This window comes from Pongo pygmaeus, chromosome 9 (assembly GCF_028885625.2).
Source record: "Pongo pygmaeus isolate AG05252 chromosome 9, NHGRI_mPonPyg2-v2.0_pri, whole genome shotgun sequence".
Classification (NCBI taxonomy): Eukaryota; Metazoa; Chordata; class Mammalia; order Primates; family Hominidae; genus Pongo; species Pongo pygmaeus.
In genome coordinates this window covers 72,849,500-72,871,731 of record NC_072382.2, presented here as the reverse complement: position 1 = coordinate 72,871,731, position 22,232 = coordinate 72,849,500, and the positions used below count along the sequence as shown (strand labels likewise).

The window sequence follows — 22,232 nt, the reverse complement described above, 5'->3', positions numbered from 1 at the left end:
CATTTTAAGTAAGAAATTCAATTATTGTTAGTATATTTAAAATAAGATGCAACCAGCCAGGCACGGTGGCTCAAGCCTGTAATCCTAACACTTTGGGAGGCCAGGCAGGCGGGTCACCTGAGGTCAGGAGGTTGAGACCACATGGGCAACATGGTGAAACCCCGTCTCTACTAAAAATACAAAAGTTAGCCAGGTGTGGTGGCGCATGCCTGTAATCCCAGCTGCTAGGGAGGCTGAGGCAGGAGAATTGCTGGAACCCAGGAAGCGGAGGTTGCAGCAACCCGAGATCATGCAATTGCACTCCAGCCTGGGTGACAGAGCGATACTGTCTCAAAAAAAAAAGAGCCAGAGCACCTGTAATGTCAGCTACTTAGGAGGCTGAAGCAGGAGAACCACTTGAACCCGGGAGGCAGAGGCTGCAGTGAGCTGAGACCGCACCGCTGCACTCCAGCCTGGGTAACAGAGGGAGACTCTGTCTCCAAAAACATACTAATAATAAATAAAATAAAATAAGATGCAACCATCTTATTTTAAATCATTTCCATCACTCTAAAAAAAAAAAAAAAAAACAAAACCTCATGCTCATTTACTAACTCCTCATTCCCATCCCCAAGCCCTGGTAACCATTAATTTCTTTTATACTGCTATATATTTGCCTTTTCTGGACCTTTCATACAAATGAATTCATTCAGCAGCTGAATGTGACAGCATATGCCTGTAAACCCAGCTACTCTGTGGAGAGTGAGAGGGGAAAATCCCGTGAGTCAGGAGTTTACAGACCAGCCCGGGCAACACGGCAAGACCTTATCTCAAAAATAAATAAATAAATTCATTCATTGAGTATGTGATCTTTTGTGACTGTCTTCTTTCACTCATCAAAATGTTTTCAAGGATCACCCATCACCCATTTTATAGCACTTATCAGGAGTTCACTCTTTTTCTTACTAAATAATATTCCATTGCATAGGCAGACATATTTTATTTATCCTTTCATCAGATGATAGACATTTAGGTTATTTCTACTTGGGGCTATTATGAGTAATGTTCCTATCAATATTTGTGTATAAGTTTCTGTGTGGATTTTTCTTTTCTTTTTTTTTTTTTTTTTAAGGCAGAGTCTTACTCTGTTACCCAGGCTGGAGTGCAGTGGCACAAACATAGCTCACTGCAGCCTCGACCTCCTGGGCTCAAGTGATACTACCACCTCAGCCTCCCGAGTAGCAGGGACTACAGAAGCGAGCCACCCCGCCTGGCTACTTTTTATTTTCAGGGAAGATGGGGTCTCCCTATGTTGCCCAAGCTGGTCTTGAACTCCCAGGTTCAAGCGATCCACCCTCCTCAGCCTCCCAAAATGCTGGGATTACAGGTGTAAGCTACTGGGCCTGGCGTTTTGCCCATTTTTTACTAGGTTTTTTTTTTATTATTGATGAGTTGTAAAAGCTCTTTATATCTTCTATAGACAAATACCTTATTAATATATGATTTGCAAACAGTTTTTCCCATTTAGCCATCCTAGTGGATCTGAAATGGTTCAAAGATCATTTGAGTCTTATTCTTCCTTGTATTTCAGAGAACTAGCTCATAATCTGGTATACTGTATGTGTTCAATAAATGACAGATGTTAAATAATATTAACTGCTTTGGAAACAAGGATAAATGGCTTACTTGTTCAGCATCCCCTTCACACTTCACACTTAGTACTAGACACAAAGCAAATGCTTGGGAAATACTCAGACACTGAGTAATTCTCTCTCAATTCTCTCTTGAACAAACAGTGGGGATGATATTGCAGAAGAATCCAGAGGAACTGGGAAAGCCATCTGAAACAGCCAATGGCTGCTAAGTTTAAAAGTGACTCCTTTTGACACAGTGGCCATGTGAAAAAAATTAAAAATCTTAAAAATAAATAAATAAAACTGAATCTTGGCCAGGCATGATGGCTCATGCCTGTAATCTCAACACTTTGGGAGGCCGAGGCAGCAGGATCACTTGAGGCCAGGAGTTGGGAGACCCGCCTGGGTAACATAGCAAGACTCCATCTCTACAAAAAATTAAAAAATTAGCCAGGTGTGGTGGCACACACCTGTAGTCCCAGCTACTCAGGAGGCTGAGGCAGGAGGATCACTTGAGCCCAGGAGGTTCAGACTGCAGTGAGCCTTGATCACACCACTGCACTCCAGCCTGGGTGACAGAACGAGACCCTGTCTCAAAAAAAAAAAACAACAAGAAAAGTGACTCTTCCTTGTAAGAGAAATACTAACATAATCCTACTTGATCTTTAATAGCCAGCAGTAAATACTTTCCAAACTTAACACAGCATACAGCTAGGACTGAAGGAAGCTTTAGGGAGAAGGGAAAACCAAAGTTCACGGCTGGTAGTACCAGAAGGCCTAGGTCAGTGGGGTAAGAAATATATCTATTATCTTTTCCTTCCTTCCTATTACTCAGTCTACAAACTTAATCCAGGTCATTCAACCTCATGTACTTCTCGAGTCACTGTGTCACCCAAGTTCAAATCTTCTGGTGTCCTAATGCTGCCTGTGAAAGTAAGAACTCCTTAGTAGACTACACAATGCCGTCCACAGGAGCACTGACAGTGAGCTCTTGGGACCACACAAGGCCATGACCTGACCCCTAGCTGTCTTTCCAGTTTTACCTTCCTCTGCTCCCAGCTCCTTTGGGACTTAACATATGCTCTCCTGCAGTATATATAATACACCAGAAATTATGTGCATTTTAGAATTAGATAAATTTGGAAGCCCTACTTGCCTGGATTAAGGCAAATTTTTCCTGCCCCTTAGTCCCTCCTCCATTTCTGCCCCAAGAATGATCTTTCTATAATGCCCACCTGACCCATGTCATTCACCTAAGTTCCTCTTTTTTTTTTTTGAGACGGAGTCTCGCTCTGTTGCCCAGGCAGGAGTGCAGTGGCACAATCTCGGTTCACTGCAACCTCCACCTCCTAGCTTCAAGTGATTCTCCTGCCTCAGTCTCCCGAGTCGCTGGGATTACAGGTGCACGCCACCACGCCTGGCTAATTTTTTGTATTTTTAGTAGAGACGGGGTTTCATCATGTTGCCCAAGCTGGTCTCGAACTCCTGACCTCAAGTGATCCTCCCACCTCAGCCTCCCAAAGTGCTGGGATTACAAACATGAGCTACCGTGCCCAGACAACCTAAGTTCTTAAAGCTCTTCTATAGCTAATCATCAGCTACAGATAAAAATCCAAACTCCTCAGCACAGCATATAAGGCCTTATGTGTCATCACATCTGCCTCCCTTTCCAGTCTCCCTACTTTATCATTACTCCCCACCTTCTATTCTGAGGTTCCAGTAATACTAAACTGCATACAGTTCCCTGAAGGTGGCATTCCCTTTCTCACCTCCCACCTTGCACATGCTGCTCCTCCTGCCTAAAGGGCTCTTCTATTCTTTCTTTAGCTGGTTAATTTCTAGTCACTTTCACACTCAGCTATGGTATCACTTCTAGGGAGTCTTTTCTGATCCCCTGCCTGCCATTTTTGGTGCTCCCTGAAATCTCTGCTTCTTCGTATTATAGCAATTATTACATCTGTTTACTATCTTTTCCACTACACCATGAGCAGCCTGAGAGCAAGGCCTATGTCTTTGTTATCTTTCACATCTAATGCAGTACCTTGGTAAATTCACAGTATGTGACCAATCAATAAACAAGTGAACAGGATTCTCCCAACATACACGAGGCTGGCGTAACAAATGCCTTTATTATTTTAAAGCTGACAGCATTACCTTATTGACTTGTCACAGATAATAGCTGCATGGCAGAGCTAGGATAAAAAGCCAGATCTTCAGAGTCCCAGAACAACGTCCAAACCTCTCCCTGAGCTATAAGCTCGTATTTCCAACTGCCTAATTAACATGGCACCTAATGGTACCATGGTGATGCCATTTACTCAAGTCAAAGCAAAAAATTCAAAAAAATATAGAAGCAAGCTTGATTATTTTCTTTCCCTTACATCACATATCCAATCCACCAGCAAGTCCTGTAGGCTCTATTTCAAAACATATTCTAAATTTATCCACTTTTCTCCATCGTCTCTGCTATCCCTGCTATGGTCTGAATGTTTGTGTTCCCCAAAATTCATATGTTGAAACCTAATCTCCAATGCAATAATATTAAGAAGAGGTGGAGGGAAGCTTTAGGAGGTGATTAGGTCGTGAAGGTGGAGACCTCATGAATGGGATTAGTGCCCTTACAAAAGTGGCTTTAGGGAGGCTGTGTGTCCCTTCAGCCATGTGAGGACACAGCAACAAGGAGCCCCCTTTGAAGCACAGAGCCTTTGCCAGACATCAGATCTGCTAGAACTTTGACTTTAGACTTCCCAACCTCCAGAACTGTGAGAAATATATGTGTGTGTGTGTGTGTGTGTGTGTGTGTGTGTACATATATATATCTATATCTATACATATATAGATATATAGATTTTTTTTTGGAGACAGAGTCTCGCTGGAGTGCAGTGGCACAATCTTGGCTCACTGCAACCTCTACCTCCCAGGTTCAAGCGATTCTCCTGCCTCAGCCTCCAGAGTAGCCGGGATTACCGGCACCTGCCACCATGCCCAGCTAATTTTTTATATTTTTAGTAGAAACGGGGTTTCACCATGTTGGCCTGGCTAGCCTCAAACTCCTAGTCTCAAGTAATCCGCCCGCCTCAGCCTCCCAAAGTGCTGGGATTACAGGCATGAGCCACTGTGCCTGGCTAAATTTCTGTTGTTTATAAATTACCCAGTCTAAAGTATTTTACTATAGCAGCCCAAAAGGACTAAAACACCCCCCACCGAATCCAAAACGCTATCATCTCCCATCTGGACTATTACCATAACCTCCTAACCCTCTCACTGAGTCACCTCCTACAATCCATTCTTCTCAAAGCAGCCAGAAAGATCTTTTAAAAAATGAAAATCAGCTCACATCACTCCCATTTTGAAACCCAATCAAAATCTTCTCATTGCCAGGCACAGTGGTTCACGTCTGTAATCCCAGCACTTTGGGAGGCCGAAGCAGATGGATCACTAGGTCAGGAGATTGAGACCAACCTGGCTAACATGGTGAAACCCCGTCTCTAATAAAAAATACAAAAAAAATAGCCAGGCGTGGTGGCAGGCGCCTGTAGTCCCAGCTACTCGGGAGGCTGAGGCAGGAGAATGGCATGAACCCGGGAGGCGGAGCTTGCAGTGAGCCGAGATCGCGCCACCGCACTCCAGCCTGGGCAACAGAGAGAGACTCTGTCTCAAAAAAAAAAAAAAAAAAAAATTCTCATTACACTCTCAATAAAATTCAACATGTATCACAGCAGCTACAAGGCCTTATAACTCTGACCTTGTCAGACTCCCTGACCTCATACAGCACCATTTTTCCTTTGCTAACTATGATCTGTCACATGGCTTTCTTTTTGGTCCCAGGACATGCCTTGCTCATTCCCATTAATTTGTACTTGCTTTTCCCTCCACTTGAAACATATCTGCTTCCAAATCTCGAAATTGCTAGGTCTTCACCATTCAGGTCTTGGTTAAAATAGCATTTCCTCAGAGGCTTTCCATAACCACCCTATTTAAAGTAGCCTTTCTCGTCTAGTCATCTTTATCACATTACATTACTTTTCTCAAAGCGCTTGTCACCATCTGGAGGTATCCTGTTTATTTGTTATCTGCTTTACCACATTAGAAACTAAACCTAATATGAGCAAGGACCTCAGTTGTCTTGTTCACTGCTGAATTACTGGGACCTAGAAAAATGTTTGACACTGAAGTCACAAGTATTTGAAGAAGGAAATAATGAATAATTAATACAGACCACAAACTTAATAAATGTTTACTGAATATGTGAGTGAATGAATTAGGGAGAGAAATAAAGGGCAAAACATAAATAAGTGAAAGCACTGCTATTTAACATTTTTATAGCTGCTCACTTTTCTCCACCCTATTGTCTTTGCTCAAGCTCAGGTCCCCATCATCTCGCTCCTAAACTACTGCAATATCTCCTAACTGATTTATTCTCCTTTTTCCAACCTGATCCCTCCAAAAGTAACTTCCAAACTTCAATTAGACTTGGTCATTCTGAGACAGAGATCTAAACATGTTACTCCTCTGCTCAAGACTCTTCAGTGGCTCTCTACAGCCCAGGCTTTTTAGCACCGTCACTCACTGCTATCCCCTTACGTTTAACCTAAATTCCAGTCATACAGAACTTCGTACAGTTCCCAGAATATTCCACGCTGTTTAACATCTCCAAGCCTTGCATATCTTTTCATTTTGCTGGACCACTCACTCTTCCTTACCTCACTGATTTTGACTATCTATTGAACTCAAACTTAATCCTCAAGAACAAACTCAAAACATCTTCTCCATTAAGTCTTTAAGGATTCCCGAAGCAGAGTTAATCACTCCCTCTTTTGTGTCATCACAATACTTAACACATGCTGACACTATACTACAACCATCTGTTCCCATGTCTGGTTTACCTCACGGGACTATTAATCTCCTGAGAGCAGGAGCCACATTTTCATCTTTGTGTCCCCAGCACAGTATCTAGCATATATCAGAACTCAATAATAGGTGACTGAAGGAATGAACAAATGTATCCAAACTCCTCAGCCTGGCATTCAAAAGTCAACCTCATGTTGGCCCCAACCTATCTTTTTTAATTTAGCTCTTACTCTTCTCTTATTTGCTAATCACAAACACATCCTCATTTCTCAACATTGACCTTGGGCGTTCATTTCTAATGCTCTAATGAAATTCAAATCATCCATGAAGGCCGAACTCAAATGGCTCCCTCTCCAAGAAGTCTTCCCTAGCCATATCGATGAGAGGGTACTTCCCCTACAATACTTTGTTTTTTTCTACTGGAAAAAACATTTAGTACTTCTTATTTTAGAATTATGGCCACTATCTTTCCAACTGGACTACATGTCTTATTTTTCTAACTAGACTGTAAATTCCCTGAATGCAAGAAACATGGTTTTCTCTCAACCCAAATCCCTAACATAGTGACTTGCACAAAGCATGCAGTTATCAGCAAATATATCATTAGTGAGGAATCATACGCTTAAGGATTAGAGATTTCATGCCTTTATTCCTTTATAAATATGCTTTTACCTTGGCCTAAAGTGGCCTCCTATCCACATGATAAACTTTTAAGAATCAGCCTAAATGCCATACCCTATCGGAAGTCTTCTTTAATGCTCCCAAATAGACTTAAGCACTCCTTCTTCTGTACGCCTGTGGTATCTTGTACATAATTTATAACTCCACTCATCATACTATATTGTCATTATCACTTGATGGGTTCCTCTCCCAACTAGACCATAACTTCTTTAGAGCAGAGATAGTCTCTTTATCCATTTATTAATTCCCAAGACTAAAAAGAGTACCTGGCATAATTAAGTGCACAATAAATATATAGTGACTTTTGAAAATAATGAATCCATGTCATAGTGTATAGCAGCAATAGTGTACACTATAACATGAAGACATGAGGTTGTATCACCATGTTCAAATCCCACCTCCACTTACAAGCTGTGTGACCCTGAATAAATTACTTTTCTGTGTCTCAGTTTTTCTCATCTGGATAATTAAGATCATAACAGTATTAAAATAGAATTAGCTTTTCCTCTTCCAGTAAGCAGCCTAAGATGATCTGTGAAAATGGTTGGCTGTTAACTTGACCCAGAACACCCCACAAAATCATGCAAATCAAGATATTAAAATCTTCATATTCACTTTAAGACTCAAGAAACTGCCCAGGCCATAGGGGTGGAGGGAAGTTGCGGGGGCGATGCAAATCCAAAAAGCCACAAAGTATCTGAAAGATGTCCCTTTATAGAAGCCAGGTAAGCCATTCCACTGTTCCAACTGTGGAGTCAGTAAGTGTGCCTAAGCCAAACAGTGAGGCTGGGCACAGGGTTGGTGGCCCAAAAAGAGTGAATTTTTGCTGCACATGCTTAAAAATGCAGAGTAATGCTGAACTTAACAGTTTAGATGAACCAGGCGTGGTGGCTCACACCTGTAATCCCAGCACTGTGGGAGGCCAAGGTGGGCAGATCACCTGAGATCAAGAGTTTGAGATCAGCTTGGCTAATATGGTGAAACTCCATCTCTACAAAAATACAAAAATTAGCCGAGCATGATGGCGGGTGCCTGTAATCCCAGCTACTGGGGAGGCTGAGGTGGGAGAATCGCTTGAACTCCGGAGGCAAAGGTTGCAGTGAGCCGAGATCGCACCATTGCACTCCAGCCTGGGCAACAGAGCAAGACTCCGACTCAAAGAAAAAAAAAAGAGTTTAGATGTATTAATAGATTATCTGGTCATCGAACATATCCAGGTGCATGAAGCACCCAAGATGCACTGCCATATTTACAGAGCTCAAAACCAAATTAACCTATACATGAGCTCTCCTGCCACACTGAGATGATCCTACCAAAAAGAAAAAAATTGTTCCTTAACCAGAAGAGGTGGTTGCACAGAAGAAAAAGATCCCAGAAGAAATGAATGAAACAAAACTTATAGTAGGAGAATAAATTCAGGATAAAATAAATTCAAATAAAAGGTTTCTTAAAAGAATTAAGGCCGGGAGCGGTGGCTTACGCCTGTAATCCCAGCACTTTGGGAGGCCGAAGCAGGCGGATCACCTGAGATCGGGAGTTTGAGACCAGCCTGACCAACATGGAGAAACCACATCTCTACTAAAAATGCAAAATTAGCCAGGCGTGGGGGCGCATGCCTGTAATCCCAGCTACTCAGGAGGCTGAGGCACCCAGGGGTGGAGGTTATGGTGAGCAGAGATCTACCACTGCACTCCAGCCTGGGCAACAAGAGTGAAACTCTGTCTCAAAAAAAAAAAAAAAAATTTAAGAGATTACACACGTAAAATGCTTACTTTACTGCCTGGCACATAGTACGCACTAAACAAGTTAGCTATTCCTGTTATTAAAATAGGAGAAAAGACTTTTCGCAGGGCACTAAATGACAAGCTCAGAGGTAGTTAGGCTCAATCCTATGGGCAACAGGGAGTAAAATGTTACATGAGGCTTCTAAGAAACAGAATGCATTGAGTTATTGATAACACCCCGTGAAAGGAGGACAAAATGAACAGAAACCTTGGCACGGATTGTGCTCTCTGCTTCCCCTTTCCCCAGTCTCTCCCTAGCTGCCCAGGGCCAAAAGCCCCATGGCCATGATCCAGCATCCTCTTGGGAAAGCTGCACTTTAGACGGAACTTATGAGTTTATGTTTACCTACAGATTTTTCTCTGAGGAGTAGAGGTAACAAATGACTTCAAGGGAAAACACAAAGAAGTAACATGGAGATGAGGAATGACACAAGATGGATTATATTGGGTTGCCTTCCATGGAGTAAGATTTCAGACCAAATAAAGCCAGGAGTACTGGACCTACATCCCCCAGAGGCATTCTCTGGCAGTGTTTGTGCCATGGCAAGTCAGAGATGCAAAGAAGCAAAATCTGGGAAAAGGTACGATGAGGACTAAAAAGTTGAAGCAATACAGAAATAAGAATCTAATCCAATCTGAAGGACACTCCGACAGAGGCATTCAAAGAAGGAATAGGCTGACCATGGAACGATTAGTTCGTTATCATTAGAGGAGTTCACATACACACTGGTGTCCATTTTCTGGGGATGTTCAACATGGGTGGATGGACTAGATTTAAGATTCATTTTCAAATACAAAAATTAGCTGGGCATGGTGGCAGCATCTGTAATCCCAGCTACTCCAGAAGCTGAGGCAGGAGAATCACTTGAACCCAGGAGGCGGAGGTTGCAGTGCGCCAAGGTCGCACTCCAGCCTGGGCAAACAGAGCAAGATTCTGTCTCAAAAAAATAAAAAATAAAAATTCAAGTTCAATAAATATTTAAATAACTACTCCATGCTAGCCACTGTGCAAGATTAGGTGCTGAAAATACAGAGATGAAAAAATGATAAGGTGCAGTCCCCTCAAGGAGTTCCCTGCCTAATGGAAAAGACAATATGACATGGTAAGTGCTGACGGAAATCTGTACAGGGCGCTACGGGAGCAGAAAGCAGTGCTGATGACTCACTGATAAGGAGCAATTTGGCATTAATTTAAATGAATCCAATGAAAATATTTCATAGGAAGTTTATAAACAAATACTGATTATTTCCAGAACAGATAGTACGCATGCCAGTCAACCTTTGCGATTTAGTCAACATTCCCTTTACCCTTAACAGAATCCACACCTACAAGCATTCTCATTTACTCAATAAATATATTGATATGGGCTATGCGCCAAGCACTGAGCAAGGCACTGAGGAATGTACAAAGATGAGAAAAATAGTCCCTGCATTCAAAGAATTAAAACATTCCTCTTCATCTTCATCTTTCCTTCCTCTCTCTCCTAACCCCTTTACTGACCGAATGACATCTTAAATTCCTTCTGGAAGTAGATGTGTTATTAAGTCATAATAAAAAAGTGACCTGAAAAAGGCCAGGCGCAGTGGCTCACGCCTGTAATCCCAGCACTTTGGGAGGCCGAGGCGGGTGGATCACGAGGTCAGGAGATCGAGACCATCCTGGCTAACATGGTGAAATCCCGTCTCTACTAAAAATACAAAAAAAAAAAGTAGCCAGGCGTGGTGGCAGGCGCCTGTAGTCGGGAGGCTGAGGCAGGAGAATGGCATGAACCCAGGAGATGGAACTTGCAGTGAGCCGAGATCGCGCCACTGCACTCCAGCCTGGGTGACAGAGCAAGGTTCCATCTCTTAAAAAATAAAAAAGTGACCTGAAAAAAAAGGAAGGGTGAGCTGGGGGTGGCAGGTATTGGAATGGGAATTCAAATGGGAATCTGCCAGGGTATCTGCCAGAGCATGAGGTTTTGACTGAATTCCAAAGTCAAAGGTGATGGAATAAGAGGTTATATGTAAGCCTTTTTGTCTATTCCTTCCTCATCACCATTTTTAATTCTGTCATTCCCATGTTAATTATTAGCACAGATTAAGAATAAGTATAGGCCAGGCACGGTAGCTTACGCCTATAATCTCACACCTATAATCCCAGCACTTTGGGAGGCCAAGGTGGGTGGATCACGAAGTCAGGAGATGGAGACTGTCCTGGCTAACACGGTGAAACCCTGTCTCTACTAAAAATACAAAAAAGTAGCAGGGCGTGGTGGCACGCACCTGTAGTCCCAGCTACTCAGGAGGCTGAGGCAGGAGAAACGCTTGAACCCAGGAGGCGGAGGCTGCAGTAAGCCAAGGTCATGCCACTGCACTCCGGCCTGGATGACAGAGAGACTCCGTCTCAAAAAAAAAAAAAAAAAAAAAAAGAATATTATGTCTTCATTCATTCATTCAGTCATTCACTAGTATTTACTGAGTACCTGATGAGAGTTATAAGAAACATGGCCAAAATAAAACTCTGGGATCCAAGTCTTTCAAAGCTGCAAGAGATCTCTAAGGTCACCTAGTCCAAACCTATCATTTCACAGATAAAAAACTGAGGTACAGAGGGACTGGAATCTTTCCTGAGTTCACATATTTAAACATTTATTGAGTCATACTCTATGCCAGGCACAAAGGATATAGGAATGAATAGGCCTTCCTTTCCAGGAGAACACAGTCTGGTGGGAAAGACAAATACCATGACTCCAGTTAAATCACCTCCGGAAAGGAAGACCCAAATGTACATAATGGAAATGTCTAGCATAGAACAGGATGGACAGTATAGAGTGCTCATATTGCCCATTGTGGTTAACAGCACAAGCACTGAAGTAGTCTTGGATTTGAACCCCAGTTCTGTCACTTACCTGGCTGTATAACATTGGGCAAGTTACTTAAATTCTCTATGCCTCAGCTTCCACATCTATAGAATGAGATAATAATAACAGTACATATCTTATAAGGTTATGGTATTAAATTAAATAATGAATCTAAGGGCTGGGCACAGTAGCTCATGCCTGTAATTCCAACACTTTGGGAGGCCAAGGCGGGCAGATTACTTGAGTCCAGGAGTTCGAGACCAGTCTGAGCAACATGGTGAAACTCTGTCTCTATAAAAAATTAGCCAGGCATGGTGGTGCACACCTGTGGTCCCAGCTACTTGGCAGGCTGAGGTGGGAGAATCCCCTGAGCCTGGGAGGCCGAGGTTGCAGTGAGCAAAGATCACTCTACTGCACTCCAGCCTGAGTGGCAGAGCGAGACTGTCTTAAAAAAAAAAAAAAAAAAAGAACGCATTTACAACACTTGGCACAGGACTAGGCACAGAATAAGTAATCTGTATTATTTCACCCTCAGCACTCTTTTCTGCTAAGCCCCGGCCTCAGAATCCTTCTCGACACAGGCTTCTAAGCATCTATGATCAGGTGGCTGTCTCTGAGATAAAACAAATCCGCTATTCCTAGCCTAGAATATGAGCCCACTGTTTACTGCCCTATGGCTTTTTCCCCACTACACTTGCCACCACTCATTTCACATGCCTAAAAAAAATCCAGAGGTAGTCAGATATCCAAGACTAAACTTCAGTCACATATGCCTTGATCCCTCAGTAAGATATTGGCTTGGACCAAAAATCTCTAGAGAAGAAAATCCCTGGCAACAAGGAACATTTACTAAATGTCTATAGGGAGAGAACCACAGGAGAAAGAACAAACAAACAAACAAAAAACCAGTGATTACTACTTGAAGAAGCAAGGGATGGGAACTTCCACAGTCTGCCCACTGGGGGTTTACCAACCTAGCTGGGAAGAGGAGACGTAACACTGACTGCCACTTCTTCCTTGATGTGCCCACTGCACCCACCCCACTATCACAGCACCTGTGACATATTTTGCATGTACTTATCACTCTTTCTCTACTCACACCAGTCTGTGAACTCTCTGAGGGCAATTATCACACTTTATCCATCTTGGTATTATCAGGCACACCAAAGTGCCTGGCACACAGATGTTTCAGAAGTTTGAGGACTAAGTTGAGAAATGAGAGAACAAACTTAAACAGAGAAAACCATAAAAGGCAGGGGGAAAAGGTATCAGTGTAAATCGGAATAGTCCAAGAAGCCAAGCGAGCTAGAACTTTAAAGGGCAGGTGGAATTTCAAAAGGCAATAAGGGAAAAGAAAGGTATTCTAGGCAGACTGGACAGCACCAACAAAGCCTGGCAGTAATGAGAAACAGTACATAGAGTGCTAGAGCCAGAAAGAGCTAGAGACGATTTCATCCAATAATTCAATTTTCACGGGGATGTCGTAAACATTTAATAAAAAAGCATATACCATTAGGCAGAGGAGCTGGCATATCACAAACATCCACTAAATGGTAGCTATCATACTACTAATCAAAAACAATGATTATCAAATACTTATTGGGTGCCTACTGTATGCCAGGAACATGCAGAGTGAAGAGAATACAATGGTGAGCAAGATACACTTGGACTCTGCTCTCTCACGAAGCTTACAGTCTAGTGAGGAAGGCAGACAATTTTACAATGCTTGGTGGGGCTGGCCTAGGCAAAGTACAAGCGGGCTGACGGAACATAAAGCAGGGTCACCCAATCAGTGGACTATCACAGAAAAATCCTTGGTTTTCAAAGGGTGGCTTCAAGCACCTTAGGGGTTCTGTTGAATCCATTCAAGGACCACAAGGCTTCAGAGTGAAATTTTGTTTGAATAAAAGGTTTCATGACTAAATAAAGGTTTAAAAACCACCAATCTAGTCCAATCTTCTCTTTTAACAAGAGCAAAACAGGGCCAAAGAGAGGTAAATTATTCACTTGAGGCAATAATATTAATACCTCAAGTTAGATGCAGGCTGGGATACCTGCTTTGAACTCTGGCTTGAGCTAGAAACTCCTCATTGATCTGCATGATTTCACATCATTTTGGCAGATAAACAGGACTTGGGAGTGGACACATCCAGATTCACAGGCACTAGCCAGGCAATGCCCTGGCTGGCCCTATGGGGTACTGAAGTGCTTTTCTACCTTAATTCCCAAGCTAGTTTTCTGTGCCAAAAGGATGCATCTAATTCCTCTCAGAAGTTGGTTAGCCTCCCCTTTGAGGAGGAAATCACTAGCTCCAGGAGTAGATTGGCTTTTGGGCCACCTAACTGGTACCCGCATCTTATCCTGCTAGCATCTCAAGCATGCTGTACTTTGGCAGGCTGAGAGACAGAACTGAGCTTAGGCAGTCATCATGGCCAGTTTAATACCTGACCTGAGCTGGCTAGGCCCATCTCTCCTCTCCCTAACTACCAACAGGCTAATCATTCCTCCTGAAAAGGGGTTCAACAGAATCCACCAGTTATCAGTAAGTTAAAGGACCTGTATGGAAAAACCAATATTCTTTTGGCTAACCCTCATTTTGATCCCCTCAGGGAAGAAATGCTGCTTTATGTTTTGAAATTGGAAATTTTATACACAAAGAAAAGAGGTTGGGTTTTTAAAATGAAGGGAAACAAACACTCTGGAATCTGGAAACGTGGGTTTAAATCTTTGTGACACCACTTGGTAGTCTCAAGACCCTTGGCATATCTCAAATCCTCTGAACCTCAGCTTCCTCAATCACAAATAGGGAATACTAATAAAACCTTCCTCACAAATGTGAGATTCAAAATGCTCTTTTGAATCACAGCCACTTATCAAATATACGGTATCAATTTTTACATGAGATGATTAAGACTATACAATTTTAAAGTACCCACCCCCTAGAGCACAAATAGTGGAGTAAGAAATGGAACCCAGGTGCTCAGTATAGCATGGGCTAAGCTCCGTATAGCATAGGCAGACCTGCATCAGAAGCTGTACTTCCCCACTCACAAACTGTGGAATCCTAGGAAAGTTCCTTAGCCTCTCTAGCCTCAGTCTCATTTATAAAATGGGGTTAACTCCAATTCACAGGCCTACTGTTAATGATAAATGAGATGATGCAGGTAAAGGGTTTTAAACAGAGGCTGGTAATAGTAGCCTTTTCTACTGGTAGCTCTTTTCCTAAACCCTCTTTTCTATTTATCCCTCTAAAGGAAGAAGCCATTAGGAAAGCCTAAATTACGTCTCAACTTCTAGAGAAAGTATTAATGAAACCAGACAAAAAAAGAGAAAAGGAATATGAATGAATGCTATTCCAGACTATGTATCATGCTAATGGCATCTAATATTGGAAAACATAGGTATAATATACTGAATGTACACAGCGTGTACCTTCTTTCCAAAGAAGTAGAAAAGTACACCAACTCCATCTTAGCCAGGCTACCCATTACCCATTTATAATCTTGGCTCCACATTAGAGTCTATCAATAAAACAGAAAGTGCTACACAGGGGGCAATATTAATGCCACATGTAAACCACTGCTCTTTTGTAAACCCAACCTTTTTCAGCTCAAACCCATCGCTATCATAAAGACTTTACTGACTCCCCCTAGCTGACTCAAGTGCTTGATCTCTTGTGCCCCACTGCATTTGTTACATGCCTCCATTACAGCAATTATCTAGTATTATAATATGCTATTTGCATGTCTCTTCACTCGACTGTAAATTGGTAAAGATCCTGTCTTACTCATCTTTGAATTATCAGTGCATGACACACAGTAGACCCCATAATTACATATTAAAGACGGATTTCACCTGCTCTTTCACAAGCTAAGGCTGCAAAGAAATAGCTGGGGAGATATTAGTAGAAACCTGAATACAAACTAAGGTCTGCCAGACCAGATCTCTGTTATTTTTGGAGCTTGAAGGGATGACTGTTCCTGCTTCTCAGAGCTTACTTTCTCAAACATACAACAACAAAAAAGATAGAACCAGTCCACACGGAATTTCCAGACAACAGATTATACCTTTTCTCAGGAAATGAAACAAGTAACAAGGTTTCTGGAATGAATGCTAGTGGTTTCATATAAAGTTAATTTCTATGCATGATACACTGTAAAGTCTATTATACTACTAGATGCTCTTAAGTCCTTCAAACAATAAAGAAAAGTTAAGAAACAAAAATCAAACATGTCTTAATGAAAATGTTATTTTCTTAGCCGGGCGCGGTGACTCACACCTGTAATCCCAGCACATTTGGGAGGCCGAGGCCAGCGGCTCACCTGAGGTCGGGAGTTCGAGGCCAGCCTGACCAACATGGAAAAACCCTGTCTCTACTAAAAATACAAAAAATCAGCCGGGCGTGGTGGTGCATGCCTGTAATCCCAGCTACTCAGGAGGCTGAGGCAGGAGAATAGTTTGAACCCAGAAGGCAGAGGCTGTGGTGAGCCGAGATTGCAATACTGCACTCCAGCCTGGGCAACAAGAGCGAAACTCCATCTCAAATAAAAAAAAAAAAGAAAGAAAGAAAATGTTATTTTCTCCTCTGCCAAAACTTCTGCTCTTTATCTCAGTGAACCCTGACATATGTAACTACAGCTTTGAGACACACGTAATTGTCTCTAGGGAGAGCCCATGACTAACAAACCATAAATAAGAACTTCAATACAGTATTTACCCTTTTCAAAGTGTCTTCAAATATATCTCATTGAACCACAGCCAACTGTAATCACAGAAATGTAAAAGCTAGAAGGGGTCTTGGAGATCATTTCCACAACCACTCCACCTAACCAACCAACCGGTATCCAAACACCTGTAGTCTCTAGTGATTGGGAGGTAGAAGACTACAACACTTCTTTAAAAATTCCCCTGCTGTGATCACCTGTCAATTTCTCAGTCCCTTCCTCCCACCTTAATGATCCCAATCAGGTAATCCAACTCCTCCAACTCATCCCACTACCAGGCAACAGTCTTATTGCTTCCCAAGTCCACTTCTCCCTTTCTCTGAACCTCATCTTCAATCATCCCCAATCCTCCCCACTCTTCCCACCCAACACACAGCAAGGGGCCTCTAAGATTCTGACCCCTCAGAGATCTCACTGGTTCTATCTCTGACAACCAATCCCCTTCCTCCTATTCCTGTGATGTCTTTGTCCATATGCCGGCATGTGCAAGATCACAAACACCACTAGCTATCAATGTCTCTATGGCTTCAGAATCTTTTCACCTCTCTCTCTGCTTCTCTGCCCTGTCCCTTCATTCCTTTCACACTCAACATCTCCTTCCTCCTAGTGATTCCTCCAAGGACCACTGGTAATTTAATACCCCAGTCTTTAAATGCCTATTAGATAGGTAAAGGGAACATACAATCTCAAGGAGCTCACCTTCAAGGAACTCATAAGTCTAGAAGGAGAGAGAGACACTTATTTATCGTTTAAAACTCAGCAACTCCGGGAAGCCTTCCCTATCCCAAGCTGAAATGTTGCACACTTCTCAGTACCACCATTATATCTCTAACTCAATGACTAGTCTTCTTGTCTGTCTCCCACCACTAGACTATGGGCTCTTCAACGGAGGGGCCCCTAGTCTCCCTAGCACCTGGCCCAGGACCCGGAGCAAAAGTCATAATGTTTATTAAGTGAATAATTGCATGAATTCCGGCATACAATCATTTATTCATCCACTTGTTCCTTCATTCGTTGGCCAAAACTTTACTGAGCATGCATTAGATACAAAGTCTTGGAATGTAACGATAAATAAAACAGTTCCAACTTTAAGATAACTCAAAGCTATACTACCAGTGGATTAGCACTCTTTCCCGGTCTGTGTCCCCAACCCCCACCCTAGGCTTAGACAGAGTCCTCTCCCACAGTGGAAGCCCAGCCTTCCCCTGCAGAAATTCACGCCCCTCCAACTCAAACTACCTCTTAGCCCTTCGGTCCTACCCTAAGACACCCAGCTAGTAATCACAAAATCTTAACACCCCCCACTCCTCCGACCTCTCTCTCTGTCCTCCATCTCCACCCTTGAGGCTAATGCAAGTCTTCTACTCCCAAGGCCGCCTCGGAGTCCCCAAGTCAGGAGTGCCTCTGACTTCGCTCTCCACGCACCCGCCCCCTAGTCAGCTCCTTCCCTCTCAGGATCTTTCCCTTAGCTCCTAAAACCCCCACCTCCCGATACCTCACTGCCCCTCCCCTCAGTCTCAGGTTGAGTCTCTCCTCGTCTCTCAACTCCGCTTACCTCATCCAGCTCCCGTTCCCCAGCAGCACCACCTCCAACCTCAACCTCCACCACTGCCGCCATCTTCACGGCTCGCCCCCTCACCGCAGTCCCCGCGCGAGCCAGCTGCTTCCGCCGCTCAAGTGCTCCTAGCCAATCGGCGGCTAGGACTCCAGCAGAGGGGGCGGGGCATCAAAACAGGCGGAGACTGTCAGGGATCAGGAGGTTATCTACCTGCTGCACGTTTCAGGATCAAGGAGAGAGAAGTACCGTGCGCTTGCAAGCTCCAGCAAGGGAGCGTTCTTGGAAAATGAGAAATTTGAATCGCATTGTTTTCAGTGCAACTATTTAACCAATTCTTCCCTTTGGAGAGCCAAATGGGAGAGTTCCTAAACGGGCAACTTTCGCGACGCTCCCTCAGTCTGGGCTCCAAGGGGCGAGACGTGGGGACTAGGAACTACGTTTCCCAAGCTGCACTGAGGCTGACCCGGAAGTTTAAATTCCGCTCCCTCCACGGAAGAGTTGTAGTGAGTGAAAATAAACACTAAAACACACGCAAATGTATTTTCCTGGCTGCAGCACCTGCCGTCTTGCCTCGGTAGGAATCATTTTCAAAAACAGCAGCTTCTTGAAGCCCCAGAACGCATTCCTGTGCTACGGAAAACGGAAGAGTAGCTCTCGGGGTCAGAAGGCGAAGGTCAGAACGCCGAATTGGCGGGAGAATAGGTTTGGTGGTCCGAGATCTGAGGCAACGGTGGCTCCTCGAGGTCCACGGTCCCGGGTGAGGGGCGTTGGGATTTGTTGATGGGGAGGGGAGTGGCCGAGAGGGAGGAGGGGTGGCCATCAAGGAAATGAACTGAGCAGCCTGTTCCCGATGAGCCGTGAAAGCAGCGGTGCGGCTTGAGCTCCCGAAACTGAGAGCTGACCTCTCAGGACCTCCAGGGCCCCCACATTCCGCGTCTTACTTAGGCTGTCATGCCAATTCACACACCTCGACACACTTTTCTAACCCACATCCTGCGGCCCCAGCTTCTGCCTTACCCTCCTTTTTATACACCATTCATTGTCCCACCCCTACGTATACCTTCGTAACTGAATTTTCAGCAACCGGTGAACTCGATACCTTGCAAGCCTGTAGCCCCAGCTCACACGCCTCTGGGCGTCCGCCTGGATCTGTCTGGTGAATGGAACTAGGATGGCCTGTGAGCCCACAGAATGTCTAGAAAAGTCAGCGTTACGTTGGAACCAACAGAAAATTACAGGTAATTATTTACATCATCCACAGGCATCCTATTTACTTAAAAATAATTATTTTTATTTTGTGACACTTAATATGGAGAATATTGTAAATACTGTATACCCATCACCCTAAATTGACTGTTGGCATTATGATTTATTTGCTTATTTTTTAAAAGCTAGATAATACAATAAAATTAAACTTACCTGTTTTTTCTACTCTCAAGCCCATTACCCTCTCATCCTCTCCAGAAGCAACTATTGTGAATTAGAATTAGCTTGTGTTCTCCCAATCCATTTTTAAAAATTATATGTAGCCATGACTATATAGTATTGTATTGTGTTTCATTTTGTTTTTTAATCTGAGTGCTTTTTTTTTTCTTTGAAACGGTGTCTCGCTCTGTTACCAAGGCTGGAATGCAGTGGTTCAATCTGGGCTCGCTGCAGCCTCTGCCTACTGGGTTCAAACGATTCTCATGTCTCAGCATCCCAAATAGCTGGGACTATGTACGCGCCACCACGCCCGGGGAAATTTTGTATTTTTAGTAGAGATGGGGTCATGGCCATGGTCTCAAACTCCTGACCTCAAGTGATCCACCCGCCTTGGCCTCCCAAAGTGCTGGGATTACAGGTGTGAACCACTGTGCCCAGCCTGAGTGATACAGGGTCTGGCTCTGTTGCCCAGGCTGGAGTGCAGTGGTGTGATAACTGCTCACTGTAGTCTCATCTCCCAGGCTCAAGCAATTCTCCCATCTCAGCCTTGTGAGTACCTGGGACTATAGGCATGTGCCACCACACCTGGCTAATTTTTAAAAATATTTTGTGGAGATGGGGTCCCACTATGTTGCTGGTCTTGAACTCCTGGGTTCAAGCAATCCTCCTGAGCCTCTGCCTCCCAAAGTGTTGAGATTACAGGCATGAGCCACTGTACCCAGCCTTTTAGGTATAATTATTTGTCTTTATTTTATTTATTTTATTTTATTTCATTTTTTGAGATAGAATCTCACTTTGTCACCCAGGCTGGAGTGCAGAGGGGTGATCTTGGCTCACTGCAACCTTTGCCTCCCGGGTTCAAGTGATGCTCCTGCCTCAGCCTCCTCAGTAGCTGGGATTACAGGCATGTGCCACCACACCCAGCTAATTTTTGTTTTTTGAGTAGAGACAGGGTTTCACCATGTTGACCAGGCTGGTCTCAAACTCCTGACCTCAAGTGATCCGCCCACCTCGACCTCCCAAAATGCTGGGATTACAGGTGTGAGCCACCACGCCCAGCCTAGGTATAATTTTTTAGATACATTGTGAGGTAGGGATCTACTTTTATTTTTCTTCACATTGTCAACCAATTTCCTGAACATCATTTATTACTTTATTGTTTCTGACAGAATCATGATGCTGCTCTGAAGTGTGGGAGATCATGAACATGACAAAAATCCACATCCTCAAAGAGCTTACTACTTAGTGAGAAGGCATACAGAGTAAACAAGTAATTACGAAAAAAGGCAGCAACAGTTTTTGTAAGGGAAGGAGTTCTCAAAGAACTTAATCTTGTGAGAACTACAAGCAGTTTGATTGTCAGGATTGCCAAACCAAGAGTGTTTATTTATTTATGTATTTATTTATTTTTGAGACAGGGTTTCACTGTCTCCCAGGCTGGAGTGTGATGGTGCGATCTCAGCTCACTGCAACCTCTGCCTCCCAAGCTCAAGCAATCCTCTTGCCTCAGCCTCCTGAGTAGCTTGGACTCCAGGCACACGCCACCACATCTGGCTAATTTTTTTTTTTTTTTTTAGAGATGGGATTTCGCCATGTTGCCCAGGCTGATCTTGAACTCCTGGGCTGAAGATATCCACCCTCCTCGGCCTCCCAATGTGCTGGGATTACAGGCGTGAGCCACCATGCCTGGCCTGAGTGTTCATTGATGATGAGAAATGGGCTTTTCGCATCAAATCACAAAAATATGCTGTGAGTTTCTTCAAAACAGAGACTGTCTTCTTTTTTTTTTTTTTTTTTTTTTTTTTGAAACGGAGTCTCCCTCTGTTGCCCAGGCTAGAGTGCAGTGGCGCGATCTTGGCTCACTGCAAGCTCCGCCTCACGGGTTCACGCCATTCTCCTACCTCAGCCTCCCGAGTAGCTGGGACTACAGGCCCCCGCCACCACGCCGGCTAATTTTTTGTACTTTTAGTAGAGACGGGGTTTCACCGTGTTAGCCAGGATGGTCTCGATCTCCTGACCTCGTGATCCACTCACCTCAGCCTCCCAAAGTGCTGGGATTACAGGCGTGAGCCACCGCGCCCGGCTCAGAGACTATGTCTTGCTTATTTTTATTATTTTTATATCTCCAAAATCTAGCAGAAAAGGAAAGATTTTTGTGTGCCCAGTGAGTTCCCGTAGTGGGAATAGTGAGCTTTAATTAATCTGAGCCCTAGAGAGGAGACTCAGGACTCATCCTTCATTCTTCTGTCTTTGAAGCCTTAGCCCCATACTAGCTGTGGCCTGTGAGGACTGCTTGATGTTTAGATGGCATTCACTAAGAGTTTGTTACTACTATTGCTGCAATCTACCCCATTTTGAATGCTTTATGACTGTGAGCCCTTTGGAGCACAATTTTTATGGTCATTCATTCAACAGACATTTGCAAATCAGGAACTATATTCTCCCTTTTACATTGGGTACACAGAAATGATTCAGACGTGAAACCTGTCCCCCAAGAGCTTACAATTTGTCAAGGGACAAAGAAGACATATACCCATATAATTGTAATATGAGGCACTCTGTTAAAGGCTAAGTGAGAATTGACAGGATGGAGCTGTCACCTTGAGCTGTTTAAGCGGAGGAGACGTGATATTTGAGCACCAAAGATGCATTAGATTTGGTAAATGGGAAAGAGAAAGAACATTCCAAGCAGAGGCAATGGCATGAGCAAAATCTTGGAGAAAAGGGAAAAAAAGTTTTGGTGGGGAGGGTAA

General features: G+C 43.6%; 2 protein-coding genes across 8 annotated transcripts in view; one reads left to right on the top strand and one right to left on the bottom strand.

Moving 5' to 3' along the window:
- Positions 1–18,169, bottom strand: part of RNF121 (ring finger protein 121) — a 69,818-nt gene extending 51,649 nt beyond the window's left edge. Inside the window, exon 1 of one of the 3 annotated variants that reach the window (XR_010127699.1) lies at positions 18,052–18,152. Coding sequence is in view for 2 of the 3 variants with exons in the window: in XM_054440069.2 (XP_054296044.1) it covers positions 18,052–18,114 (63 nt within the window). In the remaining variant the exon portion in view is untranslated. Of the gene's footprint in view, positions 1–18,051 lie in introns of all 3 variants that reach the window. The other 2 variants (XM_054440069.2, XM_054440071.2) reach the window with 2 other exon arrangements.
- A 364-nt stretch (positions 18,170–18,533) lies between these two features.
- Positions 18,534–22,232, top strand: part of XNDC1N (XRCC1 N-terminal domain containing 1, N-terminal like) — a 28,454-nt gene continuing 24,755 nt past the window's right edge. The window contains exons 1-3 of one of the 5 annotated variants that reach the window (XM_063671981.1): positions 18,534–18,811; positions 19,135–19,292; positions 21,057–21,228. The gene's annotated coding sequence lies outside the window, so the exon portion shown is untranslated. The remainder of the gene's footprint in view (positions 18,812–19,134; positions 19,293–21,056; positions 21,229–22,232) is intronic. The other 4 variants (XM_054440045.2, XM_063671980.1, XM_063671979.1 and 1 more) reach the window with 4 other exon arrangements.